General features: G+C 39.4%; 1 protein-coding gene and 1 long non-coding RNA gene across 5 annotated transcripts in view; both read left to right on the top strand.

The window, feature by feature from the left end:
• Window positions 1-2,231: 2,231 nt before the first annotated feature.
• LOC144984162 (uncharacterized) lies at window positions 2,232-2,903 on the top strand. The gene is made up of 3 exons (XR_013647838.1): window positions 2,232-2,532; window positions 2,604-2,711; window positions 2,806-2,903. It is a non-coding gene; the product is annotated as an uncharacterized LOC144984162 (long non-coding RNA).
• Window positions 2,904-6,804: 3,901 nt separating this feature from the next.
• efemp1 (EGF-like fibulin extracellular matrix protein 1) overlaps window positions 6,805-25,673 on the top strand; it is a 29,487-nt gene continuing 10,618 nt past the window's right edge. Inside the window, exons 1-7 of one of the 4 annotated variants that reach the window (XM_078932011.1) lie at window positions 6,805-7,127; window positions 9,307-9,706; window positions 14,027-14,173; window positions 16,303-16,440; window positions 18,063-18,166; window positions 18,286-18,331; window positions 18,431-18,715. In XM_078932011.1, coding sequence (XP_078788137.1) covers window positions 16,329-16,440; window positions 18,063-18,166; window positions 18,286-18,331; window positions 18,431-18,715 — 547 coding nt within the window. In that variant the 5' untranslated portion in view covers window positions 6,805-7,127; window positions 9,307-9,706; window positions 14,027-14,173; window positions 16,303-16,328. Of the gene's footprint in view, window positions 7,128-9,306; window positions 9,707-14,026; window positions 14,174-16,287; window positions 16,441-17,337; window positions 17,554-18,062; window positions 18,167-18,285; window positions 18,332-18,430; window positions 18,716-25,673 lie in introns of those variants that run through there. The other 3 variants (XM_078932010.1, XM_020709569.3, XM_004077128.4) reach the window with 3 other exon arrangements.

Here is a 25,673-nt window from a genome sequence, read left to right as displayed (position 1 = left end):
GTGTGTCACATATCTACATAGTATTTTTAGTTTCAGTCTGTCTAATAAATAGTTTTTCAATTGACAAATCAGTATTACAAAAATAAACTAAAAAACAATAATCCAAACACATCCCCTACACATGTTTACTTTAAATAAACGAATTCTATTTAAAGCAAATGTTGCTGAATAAATGGAGATGCCATCTCTGTACATCTGTAACTAAGTATCGATTCGATGGAAGCTCGTTTAAAAACACCGGAGGGATGTGATGCAGTTCTACCTCCGGGTCGTTAGAGGGCGATAATGTAGCAAACACTCATTGCAGCAGCTTCATGACGGCATGCAGTGAAAAAGTATCAAAGAAAAAAGCAGCATGTTTAGTTTAAACATTTCCATTTAAAATTAAGCACTTCTTGGGGAAAATAACATTTTAATGTGACTATACAGCTAATGTGAATAAAACAGTCCTAGACATTGGCTACTTTAAAGATAATCTAATTTTTAAACGTATATAATCGTAAAAAAAATAATGTACTGTAGTACTTTTGAATTTACAAAAAAGAAAAATATATGTTGCCTTTTACTAATTCCCTTCACTGGAAAAGGCATTAAAGACTAGCTTTTTTTTCTCTTATAGTTTAAAAATACGTGTAAAACATTTTTACCCCTTACAATGTGTACTGCATATAAAGTAAGTACTAGACCTACATTTAGAATGTATGTTTTTTTTAAAGGAGTGCACAATATCTAGCCTAAGTATTTAGTTTGTTTAAATAATGGTTTTAAAAGTTTAAGGCTATGATAAAAAATATCACTTTTCATTTAATACAAATAAAAACGTATTCAAATCCATTAACCAAGAATTCTTTACTACATTTTTTTCCAATTCAGATTCATTTCAGTCATAACTGTGAGATGCTTCTTGTTGTTTAAAATTCAACAGTGCTACATTTGCCACATATATTCTTTGTAGTATGTGGAGTCAAAAACCAGTACTTTATTTCCTGGCACAAAAATTAAAAACATAAATTTTTATTTGCATTTCCAATTTCTTGATAAAGTGGTTTTAGAAGAAACTATTTCATAAAACCACATCTTGCATCCATTGCTGCTCGTGCACTTCCATAATTGTCTAGCCCGAAACAACCCCACCACAGAAAATTAGGCAAGTTTTTAGTCTTTTTATTTAAAACAAGCAGAACATCCTATGACTTGAACTTTTAGAACTTTTCAAAAACTCAGTTCTGTAAGTTTGAAAAGATTTTTTATTTAGTTTAGATTTTTACTTAAAAATTTCTCTACTAAAGGTTTATTACGATACCTTTATGAAAGCCATTTCAGTAAAAAAAAAAGTATTTTAGAAAATAAAGTGTATTCCGTCATGTTGCGTACATCCAAGAAAATGTTTTCATACACTTAAACATTTGACTACACAAGAAAATGCATTTCTTTTATAACAGTGCCTAAATGAGTACTAATAAAGAAAGAAATGCAAAATACTGTGTTATTAGCATCTTTCTCTCTCTTCTGTAATCCTGATGTTCCTTCATCTTTTTGTTGTTTTGCTCATTCCTGCCCCCTGCCAAGATGCCCCTCATCGTCAACACTGACCTTTGTCTGCAACAAGCACGCAAACCAAACATCAGCTTCATGTTTGGATGAAAAATGACCCCTGTGTCCAAATTTGATGAGAGAGAATGTACATTTGTAATCTCTTTCCATTTATTTCTATTGATAACTTGCCCAAACTTTTGAAGTTTCTGATGTTTATTATAAAGGACGTCAAATTGGTATGCCTTGCTGCATAAACATAGATTGGAGAAACTAATGTAAGTAAAAAAAATGCAATTACACATAATGGAAAGATCTGTTATTGGCACAAATTGTTGGCTTTCAGCCAGATTTGTGTTTTTGTGAATTTCGTGCTGTTTTGTTGTATGCTTTAAAGAAATATTTATCTTTTGTAAGGTTTTTAACATTTTAATACCATTTTAAATATCTGATCACTATTTTAGCCCAACAGCAAATGGTGATTAATTAATAATATTTTTTAAGGTGACCCTAACTGTCTCTAAGAACTACACTGTGTAAATTTAATAACTCGTGAATCAACGCACAAAGAGATTTTCATCAGCTGCTCCAGCTTCACGGCAGCCTGGTCACCCCGTTGCTTCGCAACAGAGACGTTTCTGGTCGGTGTACTCTCATCCGCTCCAATCAGCGGATGGATAGGATGCAGGTGTGTTTGTAGGTAACCTATTCTTCCTTAAGCGGACCTCTGCAAGGCAAAGCTGCTCAATGAAACTTAGAAGCGAGATTTTTTTTCTTTGTTTTTGTTTTACAATGTTTGTGTTGTTTTTCGTGTTCGCCTTTGTCACCTGCTGCTCTAAATCCGTCAAACTTGTAAAAATCGGTGAGCCGCAGAAAGTACCGGTGAGCAGCGCGAACGTGTCCACGACGGCGCGCTTTGCCATCGGCTAGTTCAACAAAGCCAACACCGAGGAGCATTATGCCTATAAAATTCTCAACATTACTTAAGCTCGAATGCAGGTATAACGTAACTTTTTTTGTTTTGTTTTTTGGTCATAAACAGTTGTCATGATGAAGTCTGTCCTCCACAGATAGTCGTGGGGATAAACTACATTTTGGACGCGCAGCTGGGACGCACAGTGTGCAAGAGGAAGGACACTGTTGATTGTCAACTCTGCGCTCTCCAAACGGACCCCAAGGCAGGTCCAAAGTGCAGTGCTGCAGATTGCAACTTAAACCAACGCACCCCCCTATTTGGGTTCAGGAAATGCATTAACTTGTGGTTAATTTCAGGAGTGCCAGTGCCATTTCATCGTCACAAACATCCCCTGGGAGAAGAATGCTCATGTTCTCACTGAAAACAAGTGCCAGAAAATAAAATGTTAACTTTGGGGTATTGCTAAGTGTATCTGGAATTCCCCAAAAATTATACCATAAGAGTGTAATAATGCCATTCCTTCTCTTGTGAGCTGAGCTGATTAAGCTGGGTGACCTGCACCTACTTTGCATTGTTTAAAGGGGGGGGGAGGCCCAAAAAAAGGCATAATCATTCCATTGACTTGCAGAGGAAGCTTTACTGTGCCTCACCTCTCTGTGTGTGTCCTGGCTGCTGTAAGACTGTGGTTGCGTGTCAGGCTTGGTCAGACACATGGCTGCTAGACTGAGATGAGGTTACACCTTTCAACACTGCAACCACGCTCTCCAGAAGGGCTCTGTATGGAGGATTACAGGCATTTTCAGATTACTGTTAAGCAAGACTGAACTGTCTGCTGCTCTGACCCCCTTTTCTTTTAAATGAACATAAACAGCTTACTAATGGGATGAATAAAAATGTGTGAATAGAAGTGGCGTTAGGGAGGGGGGGCGTTGTTGTAAATATGGTGGAGCGCTGGTCTTTTGACTCTATTTAAACCTCAATTCCAAAAGATGGGCAGTAAAAAGGATTACAAAAATCTTTGACATAATTTTTTGATTATAGTGTTGGGGTTAAAAGGGCTTCACCCATTGGGCGTTAATTACAGTCATTAAAAAACACATCGTTGGTCTGTCTCCTAATTGAGAACATCTTAATCAACGAAAGCAAAATGTAAAGAAAATGCTGGCACAGATTCGTAGGGAAGCAGTGGGTAGGAATGCGGCGGAAGGAGGATTTTCCTTAATTTGGGTGGGGTAACATGGAAGCTGTAGTGCCAGGAGTTTGGGCTGTCCATCTGCCATTGCACCCACCCACTCACTGACACACTAACAGGTGCGTGCATGTAGATACACGTGTTTACCGAGCGCACGCTCACATACTCCACCCCACTCTCTTGCCCTACCCCTGTCCTCAATTGGCCTGGGCAGCAGATGGTGAGGGGTAAGGCTTTCCGCCCCCCTCCCAACTCCAAGCCAGCACCCCCTTATCCCCCCCCTTACCAACGAACATCACCCCACCCTTTTTTTTCATGTTGTTGAAGAGCCTGAGTGTTGAAAGGCAAGCCCCAGCTTGTCCCCCGCCACAACACAAATCCTTGGCCTGCTGCCATTGGCGGGATGCGGTCAGGTGTCCTAATGCTTCGGTTAGGGGAGGAAACGCTGGTTAATCTGCCCATCGCGTGCCACCGGCCATGGCCTGGCCTCTTTGTGTCTGGCACCCCTCTGATCGGTCCCTCTACCCCTTCATCTGTCTATTCCCTCCCCGCCCATCTCTTCCATCCCAGATTTTCTTCCCGTAGACAATGGCATTCTTCCCAAAAGATCAACCCTGCCGTCTCTTGAGAAATGTTTTTAATTGCCTCCTTTATGGACAAAATTTGTATCGTTTGGCAGCTGCCTTTTGTTTTTCACGACAGACTTGACCATTCCACTGTTGTACTGTCATTTAGGGCATTCTTCATTATACTGACTCATCACTTTCAGCAAACTTAACCTGCCAAACACCTCATAGGAGCATTGTTGCCAAAGGAGGTTGTGACTACACGTTTGTTTGTTTTATGCTAGTTTTTTATTGGACTTTTTTTCTCCAAGATTAGTTCTTTAAAGTCCCACTCCAATCATCTTTGACCTATTTTAAAATTCTTCCCAATGGTCTTTTAATCATGAGTATGCTGTTTTTAATCAAAACCAAAAGAACTGTGTTGTTTTCTAGGATATAGTTTCTGCAAAGTGGCAGTAGTTTGTTAGAAATTTGCTTCTGAATTGTGGGTGGGGCTTTTGGCATGGAGTAAGGCCGCCCCCTATTTCCCATCATCCATCTGTTTACACTCTCTCCCGCTAGCTTAGGGCCCCTCACAACCCCAACCTAACATTACCGGAGAGCAGTATTGGAGCTATCCAGCCGTACAGTTTGGACCAGGTTCCAGCCTGCATGTGAAAAACAAATATATTTGGCATCTATTTGCCTGTAGATGCATCAGAATGGAGCTGAGCAGGGGGCTTGTGGCTGCCATGGAAGGTTCATATTATTGCTGCAAGCTAGTTCTAACGGCATTTTCTCAGCTGCTATTGAGTCCCAGTGATTTGAATGAAGAAACTCTCAGAAGCTATTTGAATCTTAACTGTCTTTATACGTGTGCTTCATCATCAGAAAAATGCCACGACTATGGGGTTGCCGAATGTAAAAAATTAACCTCATGAAAATTTTGTCTCAATTTCACCACATTTAGACATTTCTTTCCATATGTGCTGCATTTATATCACATCTGTGACTTGAGGATATGTACTTTTAGAGGTTACATTTAAATCTAAAAATAAATGATAAATATTAATGTAAATGTAAGTGTAAAATGTAAATGGAGAATATAAAGCTATATGTAAAAAATCAATGTAAATATTAAATCGAAACACATATCTAAATCCCAAACATAAATATACATTTTTTACATTCGGCGCCCATAACACCAAAAACACAATTTTCATCGTAGGGGGGCTTTAAGCATTTTAAAATGAGGTTCCTCTTGAAAACGTGGTTGAGGGCTAATCCCAAAGCTCTTTTTAGGGGCTAGTTGAAGGGATTTCACTGTAAATGTAACCCTAATCTTTACAATAATTGCTAAATGAAATATAAAACTTCTTACCCAGACATTTATTTTTCTATTCATTTTCATTTACTGCTTTCACCTCTTATCTGACAGAACTTGCGGCTCCCTGCTCTAATGAGGGTATATGATGCAGATGGATACTATTGGAAGAAGAGGTTGACTTTGTTGGGGTTACATAATCAGGGTGAGGTCATTACCATTTGATCCCTGCTGACCCCCTTTTTTGATTGACCCCTGGTTTGGTCAACGCTTCAGAGGCCAAGCAGAAGTATAAGGTCAGAGTTCAAAGTATCCTCAGCTGTGCTGTCATGAAAACGGCAGCAGTTGCTCATCTGATGGTCAGTTTAGGCAGAAAAGCATTTTGTTTACATTTTAAGCCCCCTTCTTTTTGTTATTTTGATTTTTTTTTTAAAACGCAAAGCTTTTTGATGTTCTCTTTATGTTCTCCATTTGTAAATTGCTTTCAGGTTTGCAAACATCAGCGTATAACCATAATATTCTAACTGCATAATAACCTTTGTTTTGTTTAAAAAACGCTCCTCTTTAATAGTGTGACCAAAACCTGTTCCTATCGTATGCAATCGAAAAACTGCCATGTATTGTTTTTCAACTTCCTGTTTGTGACCAGTGTGCAGGGTTTCCTTGCAATAAGTGCTGCGGTGGGTGGGTGGGGAGGAAAATCAATACTTTCAGTGTAATGTGTGGCCACTTGGAGGAAAAAAAAAGAGATTTATGTAAGGATGGTAACTCCTTGATTGAGATCGTCTTTGGTGGCTGGATGATTGAAGGAAGCTATTGTTGGTGGCTCGGCGACCCAGAGGACGGGGAGCTGTAAAACTATAAAAGGTTAAAGTGTGGCTTGCTGCTGTTGATCGTGGCACTGCTCCTCTCCCTGCTGCCGTCCTCTTTTCTTTCCTCCCAGCACACCCTGCTCTCTGACCATCCCGCTTAATCTCAGCTCTGCCGCGTTATGAGACTAAAGAGCGACAGGACCCAGTGCATACAACGCCCACCAGGAGTTGTAGCAGGTTGTGGACCACCGGCCAAAAAGACAACATATGTCTCCGTCCTCTCAAGATTAATGAGAGTGTGTTAATATCACCATGCAGTAAGTGAGGAGGGGATACAGACAAATCGTAAAGAGGGGTGGGAGATGAAAGGTGGTGCCTGAGATGCAGGGGAAGCACGAGGCAGGAGGAACGACAGCATGTCTGCATGGAGGGGGGGGGGGGGGGGGGGGGGAAAGAGCATGTCTTAGGAGCAGAAGGAGAGATGGAAGAGTGGAGGCGGGAAAGAGCAAGAGAAGTGAGGACATAACTGTAGAAAAACGAGTACATGTGTGAGTGTTTGCTTTATTGCAGAGGCCCCACCTACCCCTCCATCCTGTTAAGGAGGCACAGTCCTGAGGAGGAGGGGTAGGATGGTGAGGATCCCCTCCCTCAGCCAAGAGCGCACACACACACACACACACACACACACATGCTCTCTGTGGTTCATACACTCTATTCAGTGAAAGAGCAGCCGCTGCTCTGGATAGACCACGCAAGATTCTGCAGGTGTCCCACCCTTCTCTCAAGTCTTGGATGCCTCAGGAAGGTACTATTTTGCTTTTCTATTTCAATTGTACTCTATTTTTGGTAGATTACTATATTTTCAATTTTAAGTTGTTGTTTTTCGTTTCCCTCTTCATCCGAGATTGACTCTGTTTGAGATTAATGCTTGAGCCTCTGTTTGTGTGTTTGTAAGAGGTCGCATGTGTAATGTATGAGGATGAATGCATGGCTGTACAGTTGTTTACAAGCTTTACTTTAGCTGCAACTTTAGCTGACTGGATCCCAGCAGTTACATACGTTTAATTGTCTGATTTCATTGATTAAACTTTAACCAGCGGACAAAACATATTTTTTATAGAGATCCTGTGCTTTGCTGCTTGATGGATTATTTAGCTTTAGAATTATTTTTGTTTTATTTGGGCTTCCTTAGGGTGGAGGGACACAAAGCGCATTATTTATGCTCAGTGTAAACCCCGTTTAAACATATTCACGATTATTGAGTAACGATTTCCAGTAAAAGTACGCAAAAAGGTTCCCACCTTCACAGGAAAAGGATATTTTTGTAATAGCTTTGATAAAAACTGAAAGTTTTGTCACTTTTAGTCTTCATCTGATTTTGTATTTCATATAAAATATTATACATAATAAAACTACCAAGTTAATCAAATCTTACATTTTTTCGGTTATTAAAAGTTGATATCAGTATTAGGTAAACAAATAATTTGTCCAAAAACGCTCTATCTGCATGGTTCTTTGGGGAGAAATGAGGGCGATGGCACCAAAAATGGCTAATAATCCTAGTGTGTATGTGTGCTAGTGAGGAGGAGAGGGTGAGCACATGTCTAGTATGTAGCATGGTGGGTTGGCAGACACTCTGTACAGCCCTCATGCTTAAAATGGGGTTTGCATTGAAAGCCAACAGTCATTTTGAAGATAAAATTAGTTTTTTTCTGTTTAAACTATGCAATTCTCTGAACTTTTGTTTTCCAAGTTTGCTTTTTAATGTTTTACATGCAGTAATGTGTTAAGTTCCTGCATTTTACTGTGACAACTACCCACTCCTTTATTTATTTATTGTTTTGATTTAAGATCTCAAAATTCTTGAGATTTATGTTCAAACCTTACTCCGCTTTGAGGCAGTCACCTTTTGCACAATGTTTTGTTTAGACCATGTTTTGATTTCTTTTATTCAGTGTTTGAGAAATTTTTATTTAGTCAAGATTCATAAAAAAAAAAGAAATTCTGGTAAGGTCAGGATTGCACTTCGGCTGCCATTTTTTCATGCAGATGTGACAAATAACCTTCAGATTCATCCTCCAAACCCTCTCGTCTCCAAATCTGCCCCTCATCTTTTTCTTCTTGTCTTACTTTTAGCTAAGTCAGCGTCCTCTCCTCCCTTTTTTGGGGTAGTATTGACCTGTTAATAGTATTATCCACAGAGCGTGTGGCAGGGCTTGGGTCACATCCCTCTAGGATTTGGACAGCAAGGCCTCTGGCCACAGTTTGGATAGAGAGCGACCAATAGAACTTAAGCTGTGGTCATTCTTCAATCTAGCCCCTTTCACAACAGAGGTCACCTCAGTCAAAGGGTAATAAGTTTAACCCCTAGAGGGGTGAGAAGTCAGAGGTCACAAACAAGGCTTCTGGGAGAAGGTTTGAATCATCAATCAGTGGCACTCCTGGTTATTTCTTTACATTAGGATGACACCTCCTTGTTTTGTTTTGTTTTTTCAATCTCATTTGCTTACTCAGACTGTAGCCATTATGGTTTATATGAAAGCTCAAAGATTTTTAGAGTTTTAAAGTTTTCCTTGAAATTTTTATTGTTGACGATTTTTGGACTATTTAGCCTCCTAAAAACCTTAGATATAAAATAGTTTGCAGAAAAAAAAAAATAAAATTAGTAGATGATGTAAATGTAAGTAATTTTAAAATTATACAAATTTGCTTCACAATCATCTCATTTTCACCCATCTCTACACTTTTGTGCTACACCTTTTCTAACAAAGCACAAGGCGACAACTGATTTGGCATTTTGACTGGACTGCCCCATTTTTCGTGTGTGTGTGCAGTTAAATATTTATAGAAATGTGCTACCTTTAAATGAGATGGTTGTGAAATAATGTAGCATAGTTTGAAAGTGGCAGTTCTTCAAATTCAGAAGTGATGTCCAAGTCTGTCCCTCCTCCTGTCTCTAAAATGGTGCTTTGCTGATGTTTCAGCATCTTCCGGAGGTCTCCTCTCCCTGGCTGATGTTAGCGATGTGTCAGCAGTAAGCTAGGCCTGCCTGCGAGGCTGCTGGGCTGTGGTGGCGTCCATCCCAGTCTGGCTAAAGGCCAGACCAGACATGTCATGGCACAACACAACGGAGATATGACAAGATCAAGGATTGGCAGAAATGTTCTGTTACAAGATGCAGTATTGTTGATCTAGTAATAAACAAAGAACTCAAGTTTAATATTTAAATAAAAACAATGTCCCCCCCCCCCCCCTTTTGTCTCTTTCCCTAACAGTCTGCTATGATGGAAGCAAGATGTGATGCTTGAAAAAGGAAGGGATGTCAGAGGGGCGTGCAGCACACACACTGCGTTGGGCTCAAACCCAAAAAAGTCATAAAACATGGTACGTTTTTTCGCCGAACATGCAGCCTATGGCTTCACTTGGTGCTCCACATGCACTTGGCAAATATGGGTTTGGCATATATATGTATAAGGAAGAGCACAGCATAGGACACGTGTATGCCATTAAGGGTGTGAATAAGAGAGATATACATGTTGCACAGTCAGCTTTCGCACAGACCAAGACCATCAATCACAAATGAACGGTGAGCTGCATTGCTCTTTTGCTGGTCCCTCAAGCCCTCTCTCAGGGCCAGAATTACAAAGCATTTCATCTGCAACGCTGCGTTTTTCTGGACCTGACCCCAACCATGCGCCTTAACACATGCATTTGTGTAATTCTGTCAACGTATATGCAAAAATCAGCGGCTTTTGTTTTGTATAACAACTGCTGGCACCCCCATTGAAGTGAAAAGGTCAGGAAATGTCCGAATATTAAGGATAGCTGTAACATAACGGTAAAAAAATGTTAGAAAGTCCCCATTTGGATAGTTTCTTTGGAATCTTTGTAACTAGTTCCTCAAAAATGCTGTTGACTTATTCTGAGTATTACCTATCTTTGTTTTGTGATTACACTTTTCGCTTGGGCACAAAGAGCAATGGTGCAACAGTGGACCAATGAAATAGTTTGTAAATCTCAATAAAACATTGTTCTAATTAAAGTAATTTTTTGCCTGATGATTAAAGATTGAATGGACTGGAAATGGGAAATAAATCAATAATATAGTCAATATTTTCAATTTCAGAAGAATTTTAAAGTTAAAACCATGGCTTGATAAAAAAATTTCTGTAAGTTAAACGTGAACACCTTTTATACACATGGGACAAACCCGTCACCGACTAATTCCTGGTATTTCCCCGCAAAATTACTCCGCATGTACATTATTTTTCCACTTTGAGGCTATTGTCTTTCACTATAAAAAAGATTAAATGAGACAAAGCAAACCTTCTGCGGTTAGAATATAGGAGGTCATGAATCATTGGGGGGGGGGGGGGGGGGGGGTGTGTGTGTATAACCCCAGGCTGAAAAATACTCATGGCTGAAGTCTTAGCACTTGCTGTGATGAGGTTAGTTAAACAGATGCTACCATAAAACCTACATGCTTTGTCAGAGGATTTTGTCTCACAAAAATAGGATGGTTGGGAAAATATTTAAAAAAAACTTCAATGCCAATATTTGTTGTTTTTTAAATAAACAGTAAAAAAAAGAAAGTTCCTTATCCAAAGCTGAATGATGACCGAAACTCTTGTTTTGCAGTTTGAACTTGCAAAATACTAAAATCCTGAAATTTTAATGTCAAAAACGATGCCACCATTTTTATCTTTGAGTGTTTGGTTTTGTTTTTTTAGATTTGTTTTTCTCAAATATTAAACAGTTCATACCACATTGATGAAAAGGCTTCATTTTTCTTAAATGAATAAAACGTAGACATTGTTACGTATTGACTTCTGGTCCAAAGTGATGTGTGAAGTGAACAAGATGGTTAGGTGTCATTCAGTGCTGATACAAGCTCTTATTTAAATGAAAGCAATGAACAAAGGTCTACAGCAGAATGGACCCTGGGAAAAGGCCACTCCTTCAATAGGTTTAAATCGACTCCTCGCTCATTTACATGGCACATAAATTCCCTTGTAAATTGCAGAAAATTGCTTGGGTAGCTGATACGCTGGAGCATATAAAAATGTAATTGTAGTCAGCCATGTGTGCGTGGGGCACAGGGTGATATGATGTTGAAGAGATGTGTGGGGAAATTATGCATCCAATAAATAAGATGGGGTAGAAGCATGGCGAGGACGGTCATGAGCCTGATGTGCCACTGACCCATTTCATCTGAGCCTGCAGTACAGAGGCTAAACGGCAGCCCGCCCCCTAACCAGTGACTGGCAAAATAACTGTTTACTGTGCAGTACAGAAGCTGAGTAACTTGTTAAACTTTATTCACTGACCAGTCCTAAAACAAGAGATTGGTTCGATCTCGCCATTAGAAAAGATAATTGGAAAACAGTTTTTAAGTATTTTCTATAGATTTGTCTAAATACTCTGACTCTTGTTGCCAAATGTTATCCCTCTTTCATTAAATCTATCATACGGTAGGTAACATGAAAACTGAAAACTCTGAGACATTACTGAAAACATTTATCAAAGAACCAGTCAATTAAATTGAAATAACAGATTATAATGGAACGGTTTGCTAAAAGCCCAATGGTCCTATTTGCAACACACCCTTACGGTGTGTACTCTAAATGAATACACACAAAATGTCTCCTCCAGCTGCAGCTATTGCAAAGTGATGAGCTTTGTCATGCCAAACCTTGGTGAACCCCCCCACTTTGCTTTTTTTTTTTACTGCTTTTTTTTTTCTTTGTACTTTTTTTTTATCTCTGCAGAACGGTTTCCTAACGGAAAGGAGGAGAAAAATACAAATGTCACATCAATTCATGAAGATCCCAATTGTTTGTAGCTACTGTGCAACCCCCAAAGGTCTCTGGGTTACCCCCTTCTTCACAGCATGGCTTCTTATGGCCAAAATTCAGCCCACATACTCTCACAGCTCTTACACGCCATGCAGGATTCTCACTCGTATTTGCTGCTGTGTTGCACATCAAAGTATTTCTCTTTGATTTTCTTTCTGAGTGTCCCAGTGTCTTTCAGCTCAAACTGGACCGTCAACAAAAAGTACAATATGGCTCACCAGGTCGCTCCCTGCAGTTTTCTCTCATAATTTGAGCTGCTGTGTCTATTGTTTGGCCTTCTTTAAGAATTTACCTCCAACTGATACAGTGCGTCAGTCTTTTTGTTAAAGGAGGACAATTGCTTGTACAGTGAACGTCCAGGAGCCTAATGAAGTGATAAAGCGCACTCATTGGTGCAGGTTGTCAAAGCTGGTCCCACTGCTGTTACCATTAGATGACGACTAACAGAGCAGACAGCTTACAATTCAAGTGTTGATATTATTTTATTGCGTAGTGCTGTTTGTCGATATTTAAACAGGACAAAAGGTATGTGCTCACAGTTACTAATGAGACTTGAATTGACGAGGACAAACCCAGAGGTCACCAAAGAACTGTGCATGGTAAAAAATCTATTTTTAGAGAAATCATAGTTTTTTTAATACTGATCTTCATATGGAATTGTAAAAAGTCTAAACATAAATATGTTTGGTTTTACAAACCCTTTTTATGTATTGCTTGTTAGAGCTCAGGCTGCTTATTTACTACCCAGCAGAACTAGTAAAGCTAGTTACTTGAAAGACCAACTGTAGATGTACACAAATAAAATTTACATTTTGTTCCAATTAGTGATTCTAGGATTTACTGTTGAACGTTTTCTTTTTTAAATAATATATTCATAATATAACCATTTGTATTTACTTTTCACATCAATTTTGTAAGCTGAAAAGTTATTTAAAAACGAATACTTGGTTGGAAAAAAATGCAGTTTAATTGGAATTCTCATATTTTGTCCTGATAGCAATTGCATGATTTTATGCTAAACTGTTGGGGAACAGGTTGGGGGGCCTCATGATGTTGGGACAGATGGCATTTAGCTCTAGCTGTGCCGAGCTCAGTGGGACCCAAAGCTTAAGAGGTTAGGCCTGTCAAAACCACTCTGTTCATTCACTGCCTAACAAAGTGTGGACTGTCAGCCTGTTCCGTTTAATAAACTTAAGATTTTTCTATTGTCAACGCCTGAGCAACACTTTGCAACTCGATGACCTGAATATTCCAACATGCATCTGGACTCATGGAAAAAAAGGGCACCCCTGGCAAAGACCAACAAAAATGTGCTTTGAAAGTGCAGTGAATCAGTGTTTTTTACATAAACAACTAACATTGGGTCAAAGGTTCCATGTCCACATAATCATGTATTTATGGGGATGGTACTTAGAAAATTGTGCGGTTTATATTGGGGTGTTATAGGCATAACAGTTGTGTTTTGAACAATTTTTTAAAATTATTTTTTACATTGTTAGGAAATTTGGGGGCAGAAAAAATGATGTGGATCTATACTTTCTTGTGTGACTAAAAGCCAAAGATCAGATCTACCTATGTTTAATTAACATTTGCACTGTTTTATATGTTAATTTATATATATATAATTTAGTATTCTGTCTACGATCATTCATTTGAGCTTGATCCTCACAATGTTTAACCCCTGCTTCACCACCAGAGGGCGACATACTATGATAAAAAGACTTTAAGTACTTAGAGTTCAGCAATGAAATAAACTGGACAAATTAACTGAAATTATATAAAGAACACTTTTTTCTTTATTATTTTTGCTGGAAAAACCTCACTCTTTAAACCTCTCAATTTGTTTCAGTGTTTGTTGGGGTCACAGGCTGAAAGCTGGTGAATGGTGACCTGAGTGAGATGCCTTGGTGACATCTGACCTCTAACTGGGTGTGTGGCTGACCCTGGAGGATGCAGCTCAACAATGGAAGGCACGTGCCTCAGCCTAATCACCATGGTAACGCTGAATCTTTAGAGAGACATAGGGGAAGGGGCCAAACTCTGTCTTTATCCTGATTGTTGTTAGCCATCTGCTGTCAATTGACTAGTATGGATATGACACACACCCACCACTTCCACCACAGGGGAAGTGTGCGTGTTTGTGTCACAGCATGGATACGGTGACAAATCCAAAGGCTGACTGGGTAATCTCTGCAGGCAACTGTGATGGTGATTTCATTCTCACAATCACCTGGAGAGATTTTGCAGTTTGTCTAATATGCTTTAAAAATGATTAAATGACACCCCACACATATGCATCTCTTTGGTTTGCAAAATAATGCACAGAAGACTGTGGAAATTTGGAGGAAGAGCATTCATTTTAATAAATGTAATTTTTTGTGTGAATTTTGAAAAGACTCACTTTGTTTATCCAAACAGTCTGCCCACTGTTTCAAACCTAAAGTAGTGATGATTACACAAAAGAGAGATGCTGCCATCTTAGTTATCTCTTTATTCCTGAGTATAAGTCAAAACCTTCACCAAGACAGAATAAAGGGTTAGTCAGTAAATGACTGCCCTCACTAAAGGCCAACAGGTGCTTTCCACCTGGAAGGAAATATTTCACACATACTCACATGCCTTGTTTCTTTGATTTTTGTGATGGCTGCATGGACAACATGAGAACCGCCTTTATACCACAGCCATCGCACCCAAAACATTACTCTTTGATCCTGAAAAAACATTATTTTCCACATTTTTTCCTTTATCACAAAGCCCTGTCTTGTTGGAAACCTAGTCCCCCCTCCCTTCTTTTTTTTCTGTCTTCCCTTCTTCTCGTGTTCTGCTGTGATTTGGTGAAATCTCAGCTGGCAACTGTGAGTCGTTCACTAGCTGCTCTCACAATGGCCTCTGGGATTATGCTAAACACAGCGGCTCCGCTGCTCTCCAAATCGACCTGCATCAACGACGGCCTTTGCAGGACTCGGGAAAGAAATGGAGGATACTCAATGAAGATGTCAATGCAATTACACAAACACATCTCAAAGCCCCCCCCTCTGTCTGCTCATCCTTCTTTCAAATCCCCTTTTTTGCCCCCCCCCCCCCCCCCCCCAAAAAGACACCTCTTTCAAATAAAGCCTCATGTTTCTGAGCTCCTTTTTAGAGTGCATGCATATTTTTAATTGGCTTGAATCCAGATGCTTCTTCTGCCATGTTGACTCAGTGTGATTGTGCACTGTGCAGTGTTAGGCTACTGGGCCGTGTTGGTTTTATTATTAATATTATGGTAACGCCCCATTTTCCTCATCCAACACAGTTTTTAGTGGGTTTTCATTTTTGGATGTTCTGCTGGAGGGACGAGGACGGACCTTTCTGGTGTGGATGATACTGCATCAGGAACTGATTGGCTGATACTCAGTTGCCAACAGTACCTGGTGCATTACCTTCAGCATCGAAAGAAACATCGCAAATCTTGATTTCTGTGAGAACTGAGCATTGCGAATGTTTGGCTATGTAAACAAAACTGTGAAAGCAATAAAACAATAAACAATCTTCTGGCTTTGACAATTCTGTGGTGTGCACATGCATGTGGATAAATATGTCAAATATTGAGAACAAACTTTCACAGTTTATATGTCACAATGGCGGAAATTTGTGATGTTACATTTACAATTTGTGCTTTCTTGTATCACATTTGGCCAGAGGGAACATCTGACCCCTCAACAAAAAGGTCTGTCACCCCCATTTACCCAAATTTTGTGTCAGTATTAGTATAATTATTGAGAAAGGTTAAGAAGCCACCAAAGCTTCTTTAAGCACTTAAAAAATTACTAAAGCAACATTGTTAAATGAAAAATTTTAAGGTCTTTCAGGAATTTCTGCACAAATTAATTTTTGCTAGTAATAGCACTTACTCTAAAAGAATGGTTACTTTATCATTATTAATACAACTTTGAAAAACGTATTTTTGATCCTTTAATTTATAATGGCCTTTCACTCTGCTGTTCTCATTTGCCGCCCTTCCCGAGTCTTCTGCCCACCCTCCCAAACAAAATGTTCCAGCTCTGCTACTGGATTTGGCTAATATCTAAAATGACAACATCCATCCATTTTCTTAACCTGCCATATTCCTTTCGTGGTCACTAGGTTGCCGGTGACTGTCCTGGCTACTGATGGGCGAAGGCGGGGTACACCCTGGACAGGTCACCAGTCTGTCGCAGGGCACAGACTCACAATCAAACCTATGGACGCGAGAACATGCGAACTCCACACAGAAATTTTACAGTTCAGTATATTTCTAAGGCTACCTCTGTGTGTAAAGCAATTGCATGTTAGATAAAAGCTTCTAAAAAATGAATGAGCATCTATGTTCAAGCTTTAGATCAGTCTGCAAAGGTTTTGCATCTGCTAAAATATAAACTACATTAAAACATGCTTAAGTTTATGATCATTAATTTGGTAATTATAAATATGCCTATTTTTTTCTAGGGGGTGGGGTGGGGGATTGCATGTTTATGTAATTGATTATTTAGTCAAGACATTTACCACTCAGATTAAAGGGCGTGGCCCCACTGGGAAAACTGCCACACCCTATGAGAAGTCAAAAGGTCATCCCTACAGGAGAACGTGCCAAGTCCAAATTGACAAGCAGCCGGCGTTCACACATGAATTCGCCCGTGCATGTCTATTTATCAGTGAGAAATGTTGGAGAACATGCCAGCTCCAGCAGATGTTCCTGAAGCGGAGGCATCTTGTGCACACCGTGAAATGTGTTGTTGCGGTTGTTGACAGGAGTCTTAACACGGGATTTGATTATGCCATCTGTTACTCATACACATAGCAAACACTTTTTTAAAACTGCAAAGGTCTCCGGAAACTTTCCATCAAATGTGACAACCGTTAAAATCAATGCAGAGTCATGCTATGTGCGGCATCAACTCGGTTTTTCTTCCAGTTTTAGCCAAAACAGTTTTGTGCGTAATGCGCGTAAAGACCGTGCGCAACAAGTCCTACAACTTTACAAAAGTATATTTTAGGTTATAATTTTTGCTGCCTGCTTTAGCAATCTTTTTTTATACATATATATTTATATATTATTGTTATCTGACTTCTGGAGCATTACCTCTCTCACCTCCATTAGTCTATAGAGGGAGCCATTGTATCCTGGAGATGGTTTGCTGCATCACTGTAAGAGAAAACCCTGGAGTTCAACCTGCCCCAGTATGTCCTACTGTACCAACCGCATGTTCACCACAATCTTTCTCCTCCTCAAACAGTCACTGCGCCGTTTACTCGGGCTTCAGGCCATTTTTTTTTGGCTTCCAACGCGGCCGCATTTGCTACAAAAGAAACCCGGAACGTTTTCTTCTGAACTCCAGGCGAGTTGGATAAGCGCAGGTAAGCGCCATTCAAAGACTAAGAGGATGCGTAAAGTTTTTTTCTCTGTCTCCTTTTTAAAAAAAGACCCCAAACATATTAAACAGAGCGAAGCTCAATAGAGAATCCAGCTAGAGGGAGAGACACTGGACTCTGTTGCTGCTTGTTTTCAAGAGTTTTTAAAATAAATTTCACAATCTTGGACTAAGCATGAACAAAGAATTTAACCCATTAGACCAAAATGACAGTTTCTTCTGTGCGTAATCTTAATTGAAATGGTATCTGTGAATTTCTTTTCCTTATACTTCTTAGAAAAATCATATTCATGCGCACGGTCCTTACGCGCATTACGCACCAAACTTTTTTGGGAGATAAAACTGGAAGAAAAACATTGTTGACGCCGCACATTTCTCTGGCGCAAAGCCAACATAAACATCACGCCAGGAGTGGGAGATGTTGGGACTCGTTAAGCAATGCCATCAATTATGTAATAACTGGTATTAAACAGAAAATAATCCATCTCGTTGCAGTGCCTCTGCGGAGCTCGGTCAACATGCTGGGGATCTGCGTGTGTCTCTGTGCGCTTTTCACTCAGGTCGCTTCTCAGGAGACCGAGGAGCCCATCTCCTACACAGTGAGTGAGCGATGTTTCTCTGTAACAGGATATTTATTTTCGATAGGGGTCTCCAAGTTCATGTTTACATTAGTACATGTTGTTACACGAACATGTGTTTTATGATGTCTGCTTCACAGTGCACAGAGGGCTACAAGTATGATGAAGTTAGAGAACAGTGCAGAGGTAAGACCGTCTGTCACATTTACTCACCTGATGCCAGAAGATTTTTTTCCCCGACTTAACTCTAATAGAAATCCATCTATTTCATTGCTTCTGTTCCAGACATTGATGAATGTAAACTATTAGAAGATGCCTGTAAGGGAGGGATGCAGTGTATCAACAACTTTGGTGGATACCTCTGCCTCCCCAAGAACGCTGTCATATATGTTACTAAGGAGGAAAGTGAGCAGGTACCCCTGCCCGACCCAGTGCCAGAAGTCCCTGCCATCCCTCCAATTCCTGCTCATCTTCCCGTACCTGTTCCAGGCGGTCCCAGGGACTCCCCGGCTGCTCGGACCATTCTCTGTTCATCTGGTTTCACTGCGGACGAACAGAACCTCTGCAGAGGTAAGGTTTACATGTAGATGTCTCTCCTTTTTTTGTTTTCTTTACAAATATTTAATTGCAAACATTTTATTATTGTTTTATTTTCTAAAAAACTGCAAAAAAAGTTAAAAAGATTTTTTTCAAATCAAATGAAGAGGGTAAAAGAGCAAAAGACACTTTTATGTGGAAAACTAAACATTAGTCTGACCTCGGTTCTGCACTGTTGCAGTTTGAATTGGAATATTGAATTCACCCATTTCTGCCAGCTGTTGCAGTTTTCTAGGTCCACTGCTACTGCCTGCAAGCAGCCTAATGCAGCTGTAAAGGTGTTTGACAGCTTTTTGCCAACAAACAACGCCTCAATAAGTATAGCCTAAAGGTGGAACTGTACATCCCTCAGTTTGACAGTCATCAGCAGCTAAACTATGTGTAGCTGCCAGATGTATTGCAGGCTTCTACTTTTTCTCCCTGCTGTGATGTAATGTTTTCTGCACTTTTTGATTGCTCAAAGCACAGTGTTTTTGGCCATACCTCCGCTTCTGTCTACCCAGGACTCCCTCGAAAAAGAGATTCTTAATCTCAATGGGACAATTCCTGGGTAAATAAAGGTTAAATGAAAAAAAAAAAAAAAATTCTTTTTCTTTGGGTGTTAAGCACAGATTTTTGAGACTCCGTTCTCACGAATACCACTAATGTAAATAATTCTTTGGCCTTGACAAGGCTGTGATCTAGGTAGGATTGGATACTGTGCAGGTGTGATCTTGTATTGGAGCGAGCCCCTTTGATCCTTTCACGCAGGGAGGGGTTTAAAGATTCTTTCTTTTGTCTGCCGACAAAAGGTGGAAAAGGATGATTCGCTGTGGCGACCCCTGATGGGAAAAGCCGAAAGAGAAAGAAGAAGTCTGCCGACACACACAAACTGCTGTGCTTATCAACTGCTTTGTGCCACTTGACCATAAGGGGCTGAAATCCCTCCCTGTAACCACATTCGTGTTGGCCTGCGTGAGCTCTGTGGCGCAGCTTTAAAATTGTCATGTAAGTGCTTTTCAGTACATGTGTTCAGCGGTTAGGAGCACCGTTTGCCAATAGGCAGAAACATGTGGTGAGTGGCTGTGTGGTGAAGGTTTGCGGTCACACAGCTCCACTGAAAGTACCAAATTTGATTTTACACCTGGGGCAAAGATATGTGTAAGGTGCTTTATGTGTTTCTCTGAATTGGAACCCAATTAGGTTTTATTGGAGTGTAAAACATGGCAGCATATCAGTTAAAGTAACCACATGAGCGAGGTGGCATGGGTGTATTACTTATTCACTGGTGTGCAGTTTCAGTGCACAGGCTAAACAAAGTTGGGCTGTTACCGTCAGCGTTATTGCTTTGAATGTCTGATCTTTTAACTGAAAGGCGTCTGATGCTGTTCTGAGGCTTACATTTATACTGGGGGGGTGATATAATCTTTGTTTACATCAGTCTCTGGTTTCTCTGTCATTACCTTTAACTTGTTTCAATGAGCCAATTGTTCTTGTGCACAGGAATCTCATCTGTTTTCGTCCTGCACTGCTTGTTTCTGCACAGCTACGTATCTTGCTAGTAAAGGAATTCCCATTAACTTTCAATAGAGGGAAACCTCAATGTATCAAATAGCGCTTACATCAGACGTTTCCCTGCAAACTCACCATTCTCTGGAGGAAACCCAGAGTGCAGAGTCAGGTAGGGCAAAGAGGAAGAAGAAAAGGCTGACACTGATTGAATAACCACAGAATTGCCAGAGCGCTGGCCAACCCAGGTTGCACCAGAATCCTAGGTTGTACAGCTGCAGAGCTGTTTTGGTGACTTATTGCTGAGTGAGTGGCAAATAGTAGAAAGATCAGCTAAACTCCCTCAAAAAAAGTTAGCCGTTTTTCCGAAGAAGACATTAAATTGTCGAAAGATTAGTCTGAAAAACAAAAAGGCCCCTCATAAGAGCATTTTATACTGATTAAAAGCATAACAAACCATAAAAACATAGAGCGCACTTTAGCTTAATGATGTTTTTTTGATGGCAGCTTAAATTTTTAGTCTCACGGAGCAATAAAGGCCTCCAGTTGTGAGTGCAAACAGGAGCCTAAGTGTGTGTTGTTGCGGTGACACATAGGGGAAGCTGGCGCCGCACTAGAGCTGCCCAGTGAGGCTATGAGCCTTTGCTGTGCAAAGGGTGACAGCTTAATGATGCCCCACATTTCCATGACCTCCACCATCCCACCAATCATTCACACATATGATGTTTTTGGTGCCGAGTGATGCATACAAGCAGTGTGTTGTGTGCCAGGGTGAGATCACCACCCCTTAGAAATGAAGGTTATCCATCAGAAGTTGTCAAATCAGATGAAAACTGGAAAGGGCTTGTTTACAGTTCAAATATTTTAGAAAATTTATGTCTTTGGATATTTTGGTTACAGAAAAACATTTTTTCTTGTATTTTCTTATGAGCGTTGACTTTACATACTTTAGCTGCCGCCTATTTATTTTTTATCTCTAAATTAGATACTCAAGCACAGCAGCAGTGGACATGAAGGAACATGCCACTCTTGTTTACTTGTCTGGTTAGGTAAGGTCAGGTAGGCTGCATTTCCACCTACTAACCTGAGGAGTTCAGCTCTGTCTGGACACTCCTCATATTGAGAGCGAGGAAATTTTTCCAAGATATGTTTTAATAGTTAATAAGCTCTGTGCGACAGAGAACTTGTGTACTTTTCCAAACAAGGCAGGGCGCATGCAGTAACATTTTTCCACACAGATGCAATGCTCTTGGGAGGAATATCTCTGGAATTTCAGCGGTGTTTTTTTTTTTTTTTCGTTTGCTCCCGTCTTTTGTGATGGTTAGAATTACTCACCACCTTAATAAACAAACGTTGGATGGATCTGCGGGATGCAGGAATGCAGTGAGCAGAAGAAGCAGAGAAAGAAGACAGGTATCAGAGCTTAACGTGCCGGCATTCTTCTTGATTTGACCTATACAGTCAATTCTGTTTTTTTGTTCTCAGTTGCTCCTGTTTCAATGTGAAATTTAGAAAAAAAGTGTAAAAAGATCTGGTAATCCAGAAAACCCCCTGAAGTCTTTCAGGACATTTTTCAGATGTTAAATTAAAATAAAATAAAAATAAAGAAAGATTGGGAAGGGGATTTTTTGGAGGAAGTGGGAAATATGAAATATGAAACTCCAAACGCTAAATTTTACATTTAAAAGCACAGAATATATTTTAAAAAATAATACGGAAAACTGACTCCTTCTATTTAGCTTCCTTAAAAATAAAAGACAATTTAAACCTTGTGTTATCATGTAAGCTCCCATCTTCCACCTGCCCTCAGAAGACTGATTTGTCCTGCATCAGTAGGTCTTTAACACACCGTCGTAGCTGTGATTTTACTGCTCGTCTTGGTGCAGCTGTTGCAATGGCAGATTCATCTGTGACCACAGGTGTTTTATATCTTATCCTCTGAGATGAAGACGCTTTCCAGGATTGGCAGCGCTGGCCTTACAAATACCCCCCATGGCCTTTGGTGTGTTTAGTATTTTTACTCTGTTCAAATGTATCCCTGCAGATCCAAAGAAGCAGAGGGAGTTTTTCTGTCAATAGTTGTTATAACATTTAATACAAAACTAAACAGATATTACTTTATTTCTCATGAAAAATCAAGTTTCTGTTAAAGATGCTTTAATTCTTTTACATAAAAGAGAGTGCAACTATTTTAAAAGGATTGATAGATGTATTTCTTATAAATATTTTCTAATTCGACTTGTGATTTTTTTTACAAAAAAAAATAAAAATTATGTGAACCGACATTTTCAACAAGACGTGGCAGCCTTATTTGAAACACACTCCTTGAGAATTATCTGATATACTTTGTAAAGGAGGCTCACATTTTATACTTCTAAGTTTTTAGTAACTGTTTTAAGAAAACATCCCAACATGTTATTGTAATCTATATTGTGTGTGCACCTTTTACTATTAGATGTCTGCTGTGCTGTGCTGGTTTGTGTTGTGTTTTTTTCTTGAAAAGTTTATAAAGTATAATAAAAAAAAAAAAAAATTATGTGAACAAAAGGAGTGCAAATTAAAGAAGCATCTCAACTACAACAGAAGTGATGACAGAGATTCTAAATACAAACATTATACATTTATATAAATATGAATGTATATATTTATATATATATATCGCTTCACTAAGCATTCAAATAGTATAACGTGGAAACATTTTAATAATCGATCCTGCTTTTCAGTTTAGGTGGTAACCCCTTCATACCTACATTTATTTAATCTCTTTGCCTGTCCTGGATTATATGGTATGTTCTAAATTAGCAGCATACGACATTAAGAGGTTAAAGGCTGCTATTATTGTGTTGGTCTCAGCTCTGGGATGATTATCAGCTTGTTCTGCAAAAACGTACCACATATAAAAGCAGGGGTCTTATCCACTGCATTCAAACTTCAGATTTTCCTACAAGAAGTAGCACTTTCTTGTACTTAGTATATTTTCAAGGGGATCAGCATTAAGTCCCTGCATTTGCCACACAGACCCCACTTTAACTTTATATTGATTATTGAAATATTGAACACTAAAAGAATTGTAGATGTGTCAGATTCTAGCCACAGGCTAATTTCCACCTGGAGTCTCTTGGAAGAGCGTAAGAGATAGACAGTAAACAGTACACATAAAATTAAAAATACAAACAAAAGACAGTATACAAAACAATAAAACATAAAATACAGAATAAAATCTGATCAAATTTGTCATTTTAAAATGATCAAGAGTGGCATCATCAGTCGTATCAGAGCTGTGTCAGGCAGAGGCTTAAAACATGAGTTGGGCAGAAGCAAGAACAACAAAAAAGGTTTTGCCAAAACACTGAAATATTCAGAAAATTTCAACATAAAGTAAATCTACTTTGGCTGTAGCTTAGTATCTTTAAGTAATTACTAAATCAGTAAATCGTTGTTTTCACAGCCAACAATTGGCCGTATTTTTATTTATCTATTTTTATTTTTTACAAAATACAGAAACAATCACTGTAAAAATACAGAAAAGGAAGTCAACATGGTTGAAATTGTAATTTTTATATAGAAAAACATATTCATGATGTAAAAAAAGACATTTAGAAAAATTTTGCCTGTTTTTTTCACATTTGTTTCTTCTGTCGATTAGATTGTTTGTGTTCAAATCCTTTATTTAATTGCAAATATTACAGAGAAATTCACTTTCACTCACAATTTGTGCCTGAAAAACATGCTGTTACTGTAGCTTTTTAGTTTTAGGTTTGTTTCCTGAGCTTGTATCGTTTATTGAGAGCCAATTTTTCAGACGTCCTCATTAAATATGACGGGGAAAAAAAGCCAACTAATGTCATGTTCAATCTAAAAAAAATCTTTTGCAAACTACTAGTATTAGCAAAAATTTTGCTTATTAAATAAATAAAAAACAAGTAAAAATCTTGGGCTTTGAACTAATGCCAAAGTCTTTTCAGTCTTTGTAGTATAATCAAAGCATGGTGGAGGCAAAGCCTCTCTTGGCTGGTGCAGTGCGGCTGTAGAGTTATGTTGTTATTGCTCTGTGGTTTGCCACTGGCTCCTCGCTACCATCACACAGAGAAGACAAGAAGAAAGCGGCTCTGCCCGGTCTTCTCTGTGTAAGTGCCGAATGTTGTTGTTATTATTATCCTGGAGGTCGGTGGCTATGCAACAGCCAGCTGCTTCCTCCTCTGATGTGTTCTATGTGGATCTTTCCGTTTACTTCATGATGGAAGGGAACACCGAGCTGCTATAAATCACCGCTTTTCACTCTGTGGGGTTACACTCACGGAGAGAGCTAATGTTTCTCACACTTTCTGCTTTTTGTTTCATCCATTTTTTTCCTACAATTTTTTTTGCAGTTTCTGCAATTTTTTTTTAAATTTCCCATTTGTTAGCATGACTTTCAGTTGTTACAGCTTTACAACTGATATTCTTTTTTAACTGAGAGGGTGCTAATTCTGTCTTTCTATAGACACGTGTAGGAGCAGGAGGAAGCTTTCATATCAGTCAGAAAGAGAACTGGCACACTGGATAGATTTTCTGCCAAGACTGCTCCGCCTTTAGATGTGTGAACAATTTGTCCTGTGAGTTACAACACTTTAAGGCAAGAAAACTCATTTTGAACAATGACATTGATAAAAGAGTCCTTGGGAGGAAAGAAATGTGCTGTACTTTGGGTGGATTACAGCATCATTTATGTTATCAGCTGCTTTACGCAGGCCATATCTGAAAGAGAAACCCCTCCCGTTGCTGCGCCTCACACTGCTTTGAAAAAGATAGTTCTGCACAAATGAGCAGCATGTTCATGCAGTGAGGAGTGGTGTTAAGGTGTTTGAGGTCAGGCAAAAGCAGGCACAGAAAGGAGGGTGTTGAAAACGCCTTGATAAATTGGATGTTGTGAAATTTTATGCATTATTAACATCGCACGTCTTGCCACCTGCTTTCCTAAAGATTGAATTATCCCGTAATAAAAGGAGAAAAGGGAGGCTGTCCAACAGCATCAGATTGACTCCAACTGTTTTTTGGAACAAGTCTCTCATTTTAACTTTAGTGGTTCAATCAGAAGAAGACTAAAGGCCCTCGAGTGGTAATGAAGGATGCTTCAATATCCCCTTAAAATATGAGGCATATGAGATGAGCTTAATTGAAATGATGTTTCCCTTTTTCCCTAAGCATCTTTTTTGTTACTTACCGTCCCACTCCAACTACATTTACACAGTTTTTACACAGAATCAAAAAACCTATGTTGTTTTCTAGGACATATTTTCTGCGGAGCGGCAGGAGTTCATCAGAAATTTGGGTGGGACTGTTGGCACGGAAGATCCTTCTGTTTACACTTTCTCCTGCTAGCTTACAGCCCCTTACAACTCCAACAAAAAGGGCGAGCAATATCGGAGCTATCCATCGGAGCTATCCAGCCGTACAGTTTTGA

This window comes from Oryzias latipes, chromosome 15 (genome assembly GCF_053564925.1).
Source record: "Oryzias latipes strain Hd-rR chromosome 15, Olatipes_Hd-rR_3.1".
Classification (NCBI taxonomy): Eukaryota; Metazoa; Chordata; class Actinopteri; order Beloniformes; family Adrianichthyidae; genus Oryzias; species Oryzias latipes.
The sequence above is the reverse complement of the archived record's forward strand: the minus strand, read 5'-3'. Positions and strand labels throughout refer to the sequence as shown.